Source organism: Dermacentor andersoni, chromosome 1 (genome assembly GCF_023375885.2).
Source record: "Dermacentor andersoni chromosome 1, qqDerAnde1_hic_scaffold, whole genome shotgun sequence".
Lineage (NCBI taxonomy): Eukaryota > Metazoa > Arthropoda > Arachnida > Ixodida > Ixodidae > Dermacentor > Dermacentor andersoni.
The window spans coordinates 52737478-52750432 of record NC_092814.1 but is presented as its reverse complement, the minus strand read 5'-3'; the positions used below and the strand labels follow the sequence as shown (position 1 = coordinate 52750432).

Here is a 12955-nt window from a genome sequence, read left to right as displayed (position 1 = left end):
CCAACACACCTGCTACAATTCATAAATTAGAATATGTGTCATAAAGCAAATAACTAAAATGATAATTAGTGATCTTTGTTAATGAGTAAATTATGCCTTTTTCAATTTATCATGTGAGTAATCCAGATCTAGGACAACAATTATGCTATCTGCCACAGGCAATTTTAAAAAATGTTGTACGGTCTAAAAAGACTACTACACCCTATATACATCTAAAGGCATTGCACTTGCTTCAATATGTTCTCAGTATTGAAGAAAAGGTGCTGGCAGAGCACAGATTGACTAAGAAAATGGTGTGCATATTAAACCTCAAATAAGGCACAAACATACGGGCCAGCTTCCGGCTCCGAGTGACGACATCTTGTGCAGATTTTTTTGGTGTCTTGGGAATGACGCCGCCTGAGGCTACAGTGGGCCTTGGTACTGCTCCTTTGGCCTTTCGGCTAAGTGCCATGGCCACAAAAGCACTGTTGGGGTCCAGTTCCTGGAATAAATTTCAACAGCGCAATTAGCAAGCTTCTGCACCACATGTCATAAAAATGTCTCATGCAGTCTTGCAAATCCAGTATGTATTCATGTAATTTATTGTACACAGCAGACACTAATGTACACATGTGAATGTTGAAGGAAAAACAACACATGCTGGAGAATGCAAAAGCACAAGAAACTTCAATTAATGAGTAAATGACCATACAGAAAATGACTTCAATTTCACTAGGACTGAACATTCAGGATTTTCATTGATTTCCTACAGTCACTGAATAAGCCATACAAAGAATAACTCATAGCATATGTCCAATGTTATTTGACAGTACTGTATGTCCTTCCAATGTACAAAACTTGGTGCCCACAATTTAATACCAAACTATACCAGGCCTGCCTGTCTTAATGCTCCTCTATTATGTTATCCAGAAAAGCGGACAAGAAATGCAGACAAGAACCACTAAACTAAGGCACACGATCTACTATTCACATTTGTTACCAACTTTAATGCCAATGCCAACATGGCACAGCTGATAGCAATCACAGTGTAGGACTAAGGACATTAAAAAATTCTGTAACGAACATGCAACACACTTCGTCCTACCTAGTGCTGATGTAGCATCATGCACATGCACATCTGCAGCACTGTACAGAGAACTAACAGTTTATGTAAGCACTTGTGCCTGAACAGAAGTTCAGGATGTAGCCTGTCACCCAAAAGATGCCCATCATCAAGGAACATGGCAGCATCTCTTCAAACAGGAGCACTTGGCTTTACCATGAATCAATCATGCTTTGCGCATTATGCATATAGCGTAAGCCACAAATAAATAGCAGAAAACTTCTGCTGCCTTGACAATGAAGTCTAGGCAGCAAAATGGCCATTTTTAAAACTATTCCAAAATGTTTGAAAACTAAGGACACTAATGACTGCAATATAATTTTAAGAACAGAGCCAAACAAAGCTGAACTTTGAAAACTTATTGGAGACAAGAGAAAACATGAAACAACAAGGCTGCTCGAATATACAGACCTTTCGGCTCAGGGGGAAAAAAGCAGAACAAGAGAAAAAGAGAGAAACATGGGATAGGTAAAGCAAGGAGGTTAACTGGAAGAGATTAAAGTTTGCTACCCTACACTGGGGGAAGGGTAAGGGGAAATTAATTATAGGCATTGTGGATAAACTTCTCAAAACCCCAACAAAATCAGTTGTGTGTAATAAGCTGCTGCTTATATATTACTCTTACTGGTAACACAATGCTAAGTGAATGCAAGTAGTGGATACATAGCAGTGGATGCATTTCTTCCCCACAAGATTTCACCTGCAGCCATATGGTACTTCTGGCTCCAGTGCCACATGTGTTCAACTTAAATCCAAATTTCTGATGCTCACACGCACTCCAAGTTTGATACACCTAATTGGTCCCCTAACCTAATATGGTCTGCACCCTGGTACCAAGACATGCCACCACTAACAATGGATTATCATATAGCCAGTTAAACAAATTGGAAGCAACCACATATCCCCACATCCATCAGATTAGAAAGGAGCCTGGAACTTTAATGTGCATAAGGAGCTTAGAACATAGAAAGCGTAACTAGACAAACCAAATACGAGCTCGACAATGGACACCTCAAAGCATACGATTCTCGTGCCATGTAGCACATGACTTAGAAATAAGATCACATTTGGTCAATAACTGACTGAACTCCACACTTGGGCTTATGTGCCTGGCTGGCAACAATCAGAAGGAAGGCAGTTAATATATTTCATGTTTTCATAAGTTATCCACGGGGGCCAAACAAAGCTACACATAAAGGCGGAGTCGCTACACATACAATAAAGCAGCTGCAGCGGCAAATCCACCGCTCCGTCCTGGCTCGGTTTCTCCACAGCCGCGCGTTTGCGTTTTGTGAATAAAACCATACCGCAGTCTATCAGGCGCCATTTTACTCACTGACGGCAACAAAGGGTGGTGATGGCGTATGCAACATCACCACTCCCCGGTTGGGAGATGGGAGATCTGAATTGCGATAAAGGTATTCGGACCCTTCAGATGGAATTTTCTCATAAACTAAGTCTTTTCTTGGCACGAAACAAGCATTGCGAGGTTTCTGGAATGGTATTTAAACGGTACACATCGACTTTGTAATTAACTTTAGTGTCCCTTTAAGGGTTAAAAGTGGCTTTGCCATGATAAATTTGTTTGATAAATATAAAAACACGCACTTGCAGCCACAACTGCATTCAGTTCATTAAGCACATCATTATAGGCATATTTTGTGGCAGAAATAGCATAGTGAAACTCCTTGTGACTGAACCACTCAAGTCAAATCTTTCATGCCAATTTTAGCATGTAACGAATCTATGCTTATAACGAATTTCAGATTAAAGGTATTTTCACACTGGATGCGAGTTAAATATAATGTGGGTCAACTGTGCCTGTGTATCTATACAGTCGTGAAAACAGCAAAAGTCAGCCCCTTTACAGTAGGCTTTTTTTTATCCTACAGTGATAATTTTCATAGTCTCACAACCCTCTAGTCGATATTAGTTGCTTCGTGGCTATGGTGTTGGGCTGCTAAGCACGAGGTAGCGGGATCGAATCCCGGCCACGGCGTCCACATTTCGATAGGGGCGAAATGCAAAAACACCCGTGTGCTTAGATTTAGGTGCACGTTAAAGAACCCCAGGTGGTCGAAATTTTCGGAGTCCCCCACTACGGCGTACCTCATAATCAAAAAGTGGCTTTGGCATGTAAAAATTCGAACTGACGCTGTGGTCCTGTCGAAGTTATGTGTGTCCCAATGGGCAAAACGCCCAGTAATTTTCGAATGCACAAGCATTTGCGACAGTTAAATCTAACATGCTATGCTCCAACAATGCTCTCAGCAGCGCGCCAAATGACGCAGCGGCGCCTCCGACCAGCATTCCTCTGACCCCGTCATAAAGGAAGAGCTTAGGAGTGACCCCGCAATGCCTGGCACGAAGAAGGGGAAAAAAATGTGGCAGGAATTTGTGCACAGGCATGTGCAGGCGCGCATAATCTATTACTTCCGCTAGTGATGGATGTCCTGTACACTCAATGACCGATACTCCGGACCCCCAATTTTTCCAACATGCCCGACAATTTCGACGCCTTCACGGCACCACCATGTACCCCATAGAGTCAATGTATAAGAATGCCTAAAATTTCGGATGCAAAAAACCTTTGCCATTCGATTTTCCGGACTTTTTGTCATGACCGCAGCCTGAAACAGCATTAATCGAAGCTACTACCACTGCCGCTTAGATTAGCTCGCCGCCTCGAGCCCGCGCTATCGCACGCAGATCCGCTGGCAGCCATGGCCACACCGCAGCAATGCTACGCCTAGCTACTTTGAACTTCGCTACCAAGCTTCTTGCTGTTCAGTGTCATGTGTTCCATCGATACGATTTGCCGCTGTTAGCAATGGTGCCAACTCCGCCTTTGTTATCATCGCCAATGGCTTTGGAGCGAGGAAAACATGGTGCATTGCATAATGCAGCTTCCCGAAAGTCAGCTTCACCCCACCACAGTAGTGTCACATGGCGAAGCATACCAAGAGTTGGAAGAGGCAATTGTGACGGGAGATGGTACATTTCCTTTTATTATACATGCGTGCACCCAGCGTCTCCTATCACAGTACACGCACCGATACGCCTAATAAGTGCACTGGTAGGCGTTTAGAGCTATTTTGGACGTACCTGTGGCGAAAGAGGCTACTCCCTCTTTTGCCAGAGTAACCCCGCCATTAGGCACTAGCAGGGCAAACACTCATGGCATCTCTCATACTAATCAGCAACTACACCGACCGCCGTGCCCAGCTACGCGGGCAAGCCGGATTACAGGGGATGCATGAGCCATGCAGGAAAAACAACACCAGGGGACGCAGAGAGTCCAGCATTCACACAGGTGCATTACACAGGTCCAGTACATTATGCATCTTTAACCAAGTTTATCATTCTCTTTCGATCACATTTAAACTACCGTTTATTAATATGGGGCACAACAACAACAAAAAGCAATATTAGTAGGCTCTTGCTATTACAAAAGAAGGCCACTCAGTGTGCAAGCCTTGTCAACTATTTTCACCCAACAGAATTATTTCAGAGAAACAGGATGGTTAATATCGAGCACTCATGCAACTACTGTCTTTTGCATCAGCTCCATTTTGCAGAACAGAAACAAAAACTCTTGAATTTCTAAAGAGCAAATCTAAGCCTGTAGAACGTTCCAGTAGTCATATGACAAGGGAATGCGAAAGGTGGTTAGTACCGTGCCCTAGAAACAATTATCTTTTGCAATCTGTTACTCGCAATGTACCAGTGCCACTGGATAAACTTGAAAAATGTTTAAATAAAGATATTGGGTTTTCATGCGGGTGATTGTGGAATGTTTGTATTTAATAGACTTTTATTGATCCACTGTACTTAACTTGTCTCATATATTACTCGCATGTGTTATTAGTGTGTCTAGTATGTAGTGCATGCACCACATATACTAGCATAATGAACGCACTTTTTTCCCAATAGACCGAAGCAAAGTTGGGGGGTGCGTTCATTACGCGGGGTAAATTTCATGGAGATATTTTCGAAACAGCAAAAATTGAAAAGTAAGACAGTATTGATTTGGAGGAGCTGGTGCACGATCTCCGCTCGTCCTCGCAACAGCAGTTATCGCAAGCATCACGTTGAAGCGCACACCTGTTTTGACAAGCACACTGTGTGCGTCTCTTTCCTCAACCGTCATTGGCATGTCAAAGTTTATCGGTGTCTGATCAGCATTCCCGTTTAGTGAGCAGATAAACTCCATGTCCTGCAGCAGGCGCATAACTCGACTCAAGGCTCATCACACACATCGAAACCCAAGGCAGGCAGAAAAGCGAGACCACACACACGAGAATTCGACACTATGCCCGACTATGCCCACTATGCCAATCAAATGCTGGCCAGCCCCTTCCTCACTTACTCTCCTGTGATCCCTCAAGTGCTCTCCTTTATGTCAGCGTAAAGTATATAAACTGTGTATGTTGCAGAGAGCCAGTTACGTTTTTTTTTTTCTCTTTCGAATCCGAGAGGTGCCTTTGTGCCAGCACTGGCGGAAAGGATGCGTTAAGCATTAAGTGAGCTAGCTTTAAACACGTGCGACAGTCAAAGGTTGCAGTCTCTCCGAAATACTACAGCACCGCCGTTCCATCATGGGACTGCACAGTAGCAAAGTTCAGGGTGCGTTCATTACACGAGGGAAAAAATATTTAGATTTTTCGCGACTAACTTGGGGTGCATTCATTACGCGAGTAAATACGATTGATCCATTGTACTTATTTTGTCTGACATATTGCTCACATGGGTTATTAGTGCGTCTAGTATGTAGTGCATGTATTTGCATATCTTGATATGCATAATATATATATTACGTATCACATATAGTAAGGTGTAAGTATTTATTGCTGTGACTGTTGCTTATAGTATAGGTATTTATTGATGTGGCTTCACATATTGTCATTTAATACTATTACCAATGCATTGTCACTGCTGCCGATTATTGCCCCCCTGGTCTCCGTCAAGCTGTATGCTTACAGCTTTCCTGCCAGGGAAGCCTTCAACACAACATTGCATGTGTTTTGCAAATAAAAATTGAATTGAACTGAATGGAATTATTTCTTGCTCCCACGTTACCACCTTCTGTGTCATGGCATCACAACACATACACCTCACGGGAAATGAAACTGGTTCATAGAAAAGCTGCTATAGCAAGTTATTTAGGGCGCTAAGAGGCTTGCCAGTATGTTTTCTGGGGTTTTAAGGACCAGGACCTTCCCTTAACATCAGAAAATTAAAAGTAAAAAATGTCGTGTGTAGTCAGTACTTCTTTAAAAGGTAGTGCCACAACGTTATCCTGACCATCAACAGCCAACATTCACAAACAAGACTGAGTTTGCATATTCTCTCTTAAACTCCCTTTATACGGAGAGGGGGAGTGCTTAGATTACAAGGGGGATCTTTCGATTTGGGAAAACAAGTGTTTTTTGCATGGACCTAAACAATGTTGGAGTTAATGCACACAACAATGGCAGCAATTTATCAAGATGAACAACTTGTGCACACAGCAACATGCCCATGCATAACTGCCCCACATAACAGAAAAGAATCTGTAGATATCTTCTTCCAATCATTTCTGAAATTAAATGAAACTCACGTCCTCATCCTCATCTGTCTCCCTCTTTTCATCTTCAGAGCTGCTGGAGCTGCTGGACCTATACATGACAGACATTGAGAAGAATTAGGCGGCAGGCACAGGCTTGCACAAGGTTTATTTTTTTTTATGGAATGAAGCAGCACGAATTTGTCATGAGCATGCCATTTTTCTCCTTGACCATCAGGCAAACAGTACGAATATTGCGCCCCATTAAGGCAAGCCTTCCCCTTGTCCACAATCCCATGCGCATTAGGCAAGTGAGGTAAGGCACTGTCACAGGGACATCAGTGAATATAGATGAAACGGTAATGCGCACTGAATACAATAACATCCCACTGCAAAATTATGGGGTTTTACGTGCCAAAACCATGATCTGATTATGAGGCACGCCGTAGTGACAGACTCCAGAATGATTTGGACCCCATGGGGTCCTTTAATTGGCAGCTAAATTTAAGTACACGGGTGTTTTCGCATTTCACACCCATCGAAATGTAGCCGCTGTGGCCGGGATTTGACCCTGCGACCTCATGCTTAGCAGCTCAACACCATAGTCACTAAGCAACCACGGCGGGTAACATCACACTGTCACAGGGACATCAGTGAATATACATAAAACGTTAATGAGCACTGAATATAATAACATCAATTTTAACATGGTTGAATGCCAATAAAGCTTAAGCTTAAGAGAAGGGAAGTGCAGTCGAGAATGACAGAAGACTAGGTGGGGTGACAAAATTAGGAAATTCGCAAGTGGAAGTTGGAATCGGTTGGCGCAGGACAGAGGTAATTGGAGATCGCAGGGAGAGGCCTTCGTCCCGCAGTGGACATAAAATAGGCTGATGTTGATGAAAGCTCAAGCTTGACTGTGGCCAAGGGACTTGCCTGTCTTTTTTGGACGACGACTTGCTTGACTGCTGCTTCTCTCGCTGCTGGCGACGCTGAAAGACAAACCAAGCGCATTAAAAAAAGGGGGAAAGAAAACATGACACAAGTGCAGTTTGTGCACATTAATTATACAGTCATAAGCACCATGAAAGGGATAATTTAAACACATGGCAGACACTAGTCCAACACACGAGTCATCAATGCGTAGCCAGTTCAGAAAAGGGGATAGAGCCGTACTTCTCTGCCAGCTTTTCACATGCTCTACACACAAACCTCAAATGTAGCATGGTACAATACCTGACCCACTTCCATGCTTGTCCTCTCAGCAAGCATTTTGGAAAGTCTAGAAGAGTGGCCTGATGTTGAAGAAAGCACACACTCCCTTCACACAGACCTTCCTTTGAATGCATGGTGCATGAAAATAAGCACATCTATCATCACCTGACTTGTCAAAGTGTTTACTGTAAACTGTGGGGATGCGCGACTCTCACGCATCCCCTGATATGCTGTTTTCCCGCACGGCTTGCGTGGCCTGGCGCCCGCGGCGCTCGGAGTGGTACAAGCGCGGTGCGAGAGATGGCGCGACCGTCGCGCCGCGGCGGGGTTACTCGGGCGCCGAGGGACAAGGCGCTGTCTCTTTCCCGGCGGGCCGGCGAACAGCGTGGACATTCCGCGCGCGCTGCGACCATGCTTCTGCGAGACCGCCTCGCGTGGCCGCCTTCGAACGCACGACCGTTGGCGTGACCGAACACGCGAACGACCAGGCGTTGGGATCCAGCATGGGGCGAACATATTCGCTCGCAATGCGGTCGCGGTAAGTCGGACTTCTAGATTTGTCGCGCGCCCATCGGCATGTTTTGGGGATAGCAACTTGGCTAGCAGGCATTGATCTATGAAAGGTGCAATAAATGCCCTTGTGACTGTTTGCACTACTGTGTTGTCGTTCCTTTGTCCCAAGAGCACGGAGGAGAACCCCATATCTCCCACAAAACACAACACTGCATTGTTTTTCAATATCAAAATGCTTATCAAAATGAGAAACTGATTTCCTTTGCAATTATCAGCCTCTAAGGAAAGCCTGTGTTATGGAGCTATAGCAACCAAGAGAATGCCACTGCTCTCACCCCATATTAAGATCTGGCCACATCAAAACAGCAAAGGTACAAGATGTGTGCTCAAGTGTTCCCGTTCATACTTTTCAGGTCAGTATGCAACAAATATAAGAACATAAGCATCCTTGCAATATGCCACTGTCGGAATGTGGCCACCGCGGCCAAGAATTAAATCTGGTCCTGGCAGTGGCAGCCAAATTAAACATGGTCAAGCTTAATCTGGAGAAACTCCAACTACGGCATATTTCTCATAGCCAATGTGTGGCTTTCGGATGTTAAAGCCAATCAATCAATCACTACCGAGCACTGTAGTAAAAGTCCAGCGACAAATTCCATTTACCTTAGCACAATTAAATAAGAAGACTAAAACCTACCCGTTAACAAAAATGGACTGAAAAAGATAAACTAAATAAAATGCAGGGGAGGGTATCTAACGACATAGATGAAAATTAAAACATTTATGAAGTAATTTTTAAAATTCTCATATAGTGGTTAACATTTAAATAAGCGCAGTTCAATACTTCGTCCTAAACTAAGAATAAGAACACTTAGGTCAGCTAGACATGAGATTAGCTAAAACCTTTAAAATTAGTCATTTAGACAGAGTTCCCTTTGACCAGTCCCTGAACAGTCACTACATCTAAACAAGTGTCTTTCCAAAGAAACCTATTTAAAACAAGACCAGCTGAAGTGTAGGCACTTCAGAAGTAGCCGGTAGCTGCAACCATATATATTTCTGCATTCCAGCCTTTATACTAGCTGTCCCAACTAAATATCACCAAGAATTAAAAAATAATGAATTGCTTTACCCAAATGGCAATCACTATCAATCACTATGCAGATGAGCATCGCTCATGCTAGTCATGAGAATTCAGTTTAAATAACTTTATTACCTAGCCTAGTTGATGAGGCATCAATGTGATAATTGTGGAGAATGCCGTGAAATGACCAATAGGAATGTTTATAGGGGCCCTAGAACACTCTTCAAGCAAACGTGTTTCAGTTGCGTGTTGCATTGATTGATGGTCAGAGAGATAAATGCAACAAGAACGGCAGTGACAGGGGCACGCAGTCCAAAGTTATTTAGCCAAGAAACTTCAAAATACATGCAAGAAAAAGATGTGTGCCCTCAACTCGACGTTTGTGCAGTCTCCCATCCTCATTTTTCTAACACACTGATGTAACCCCTAGCTGCCAATATTAAGTGCTTCAAGGACCTATGTACAGGAAGTTGGCATGCCATGGTTGCACCTGCTCCGTATTCCCAGACTCTGGTGCACAAAGCTCTGGTGTAAATAGAAAATTTAAAAAATAAGAAAAACAATTATGGGGTTTTACGTGCCGAAACCACCATGTCATTCAGAGGCCCTACATGCAGGGTGTCTACCAAGTTGACATTCCCAAATTCCCCGAGTTTTCCAGGTTTTCCCTGAGTGACACAGAACGTTGTTTTATGTCAAGACAGGCTTCCTACATCATGTCTCCAATGGTGTTACTCTCTAGTAAGCATGTTAGAAAATAAAAAACAACTTACTCCAATTTGAATAGCAAGGGGTAGTGTTTATTTTATTCAAAAAGAAAACAGAAGGGAGGGGCTACTAAAATGCACAGCGAATAAAATATCTTCGAAAAAATAGTAAAACCCATTGCAAATTGAGTTGAACATTTTCAAATACAAATAAAAAAAGAGATGCATACAGAATATTTTCGAATATGAGCTATTTCTATCAACTGATAGCAAGCCAATTGATATGAGGTCTGACCTTTATCACAAATGAGATTCTCTCACAACAGCTGGTAAGTCAACCTCAACTGTCCTTGACATACTCTCAGCCCATGCACAACGCCTCAGTGTTGCATTTCACTGTTTTAAAGAGATTTTTTTGCTTGGATGAGGGACACCTGCATCTCTGTGTCAGCCAACACTTTGCTTTTAGAGTGCAAGCTCCTTCAAAAAAGCGGCGGCATGCTTCCTTTCCCGTTCATTTCTCAATGCATGGGTCCTTCATCTTTTTGTTCTCCTTCGGCTGCGCGTTCGCCACACGGACTACTTGAAGCATCCTCTTGGACAGCTGTGCAGTCAGCGCCCGATTTTTCGGACTCCATAGGGGCCGCGAAAATTCCAAAAAAAATGAATGCATGTCTTTTACAGCCCTTAAGGGCTCAAATCGCCACAGGCACGCCCAAAAAAGCTCTGAAGGTCTGCCAGTACACTTATTAGGCATATCGGTGCTCGTACTGTGACAGAAGATGGCGGGTGCACGCGTGTATAATTAAGGAATACATACTGTGTCCCGTGACAGTTGCCCCTTCCCACACTTATGCTTCACAGCGTAACATTACTGTAATGAGGTGAAGCTGACTTTCGGGAACCAGCATTACGCAACGCGCCGTGCTTTCCGAACTTCGAAGCCAATCGCGATGACCATCAAGGCGCTGTCGGTGCCGTTGCTGACAGCAGCGAATTCTTTCAATGAAAAACACGGTACAGAACGGCAACAAGCTTAATACCGAACCTCGAAGCAGCTAGGCCTAGCATTGCCGCGGTGATGGCTACGGCTGCCAGCGGATCTGCGTGCGAGTGTGCTGGTTCGAGGCGGCGAGGTTATCAACATGGTGGCGGTTGTGGCTTTTATTAATGGTATTTCGGACCTTCCGCCACGGCAAAATGTCCGGAAAATAGGGCAGCAAAGGGTTCTTGCGTCCGAAAGTTCAAACGTTCTTATGCAGTGACCCTATGGGGTACGTAGTGGTGCCGCGAAGCCGTCCGAATTATCTGGCGTCCGGAAAGTCGCTCGTTGACTGTACTCTGGCAACTCCTCCAGCCGTGGACGCGGCGTCAAAGACAATTCGTTACGATTCCTCTCTGTTACTCGGGACAGCATTACCGTGACTTTGGGTTCCCTTTCAATAAAATTACAGCTAATTTATCCTGATAGAAGCCCAAATACCCTGAGTTTTCCCCGAGTTTCTCCAGACTACTCAAAATCCCTGAGAATTCCCGGTTTTCCAGGTTGGTAGGCACCCTGTACATGGACTGGTTACAAAGAGGTCCATGTAGGCTCCCTCTGCACAGTTTACACTCCCAGGCGAGCAACCTAGGACTGCACAACGTCTCTTTCTTTCATATCCTGTGCAGGCAGCTCAGTCCAGTAATACAAACAACAATGCACAGTGGTGAGAAAATAGCCCTGCCTAGACAACGCTCGTGAGTATACTGCACATGCATGTGCAAAATGAGGCAACGGAGCAGCTTGCGAGCATACAGAAGCGAGAAGCTTGTTAACTTGTGCGCGCACTTCTCTATAGTATAAAGCATTGCTCAGAGGCCAGAGGCAAAAAAATGGCTGTGGCTTAGCTAAGGTTAAGCCCAGGATGCGAAGCATACTAGCCTTTATTTTAGTTGTTGAACCACTGTTTAGCCTGGTGAACTGCTGTTGCTTGGCTATATTTGGTTCGGCTAGTAAAAGAAACAACTCATGCGTTACTCTACTTCGCCTTCAAGAGTGGAACGCGACAGCGTTCCCGTCGACCCGCCAAGGGGTGTAAGACAATGGGCTACGGCGCAGCGACTACGCGCCCCGCATTGGACGCGGTGAGTGTCGAGCAACACAGCGTTCGGCGCGGCAACGAAATGTGCGCCTGAGCAAGCGACACACGCCTGAGCCTTAGAAACAGCTCGTTTCTAAGGCAACACCGCATTCACTAGAGGCGCTTTTGTACCGCTTCGAAGCATCGTACTCGTGGCTCAGTGGTAGCGTCTCCGTCTCACACTCCGGAGACCCTGGTTCGATTCCCACCCAGCCCATCTTGCAATAGTTGCCGCGACGCCGCGAGCGACGGCGCGAGTTGGAGCCCAGTTTCTCCTCTGTCGTGACGTCACGGTGTCACGTGGTATTGAAGGCGACACCACCGCGCCTGAGGAGCTGGGTTGAGCTCTCGTAATATGCTTCGCATAAAAGGCAGCCAGCACCCCTACCGTGTCTTGCAGTTGTAGTGTTATTCCCCCCCTTTTTTACTACTGTGTCTGTTAGCATTCATATAAAAACTACAGCAAACAAAAATAAAATAAAATCTTAATTGATCATGTTTTCGCTGCAATGCACTGCTTATCTGCAACTTAGTTTTTAACCAATCCCGAAGGAGTGAGTGGTGATGTTAATGCTGCTTCTGGTGAGCACCACTGGGCAACGCTGCGGTCGACAGCAATGTGGCAATTTGTTTGCGCAATTAAAATATTAAATAGTTTGATAT

General features: G+C 44.5%; 1 protein-coding gene across 4 annotated transcripts in view; it reads right to left on the bottom strand.

Moving 5' to 3' along the window:
• Nucleotides 1–12955, bottom strand: part of LOC126545222 (uncharacterized) — a 70683-nt gene that overhangs the window by 40905 nt on the left and 16823 nt on the right. For all 4 annotated transcript variants that reach the window (XM_055061483.2, XM_050192984.3, XM_050192985.3 and 1 more), the window contains 3 exons: nucleotides 7587–7642; nucleotides 6705–6762; nucleotides 331–484 (listed from right to left, as the gene is read on the bottom strand). In XM_055061483.2, the coding sequence (XP_054917458.1) occupies nucleotides 331–484; nucleotides 6705–6762; nucleotides 7587–7642 (268 nt within the window). The remainder of the gene's footprint in view (nucleotides 1–330; nucleotides 485–6704; nucleotides 6763–7586; nucleotides 7643–12955) is intronic.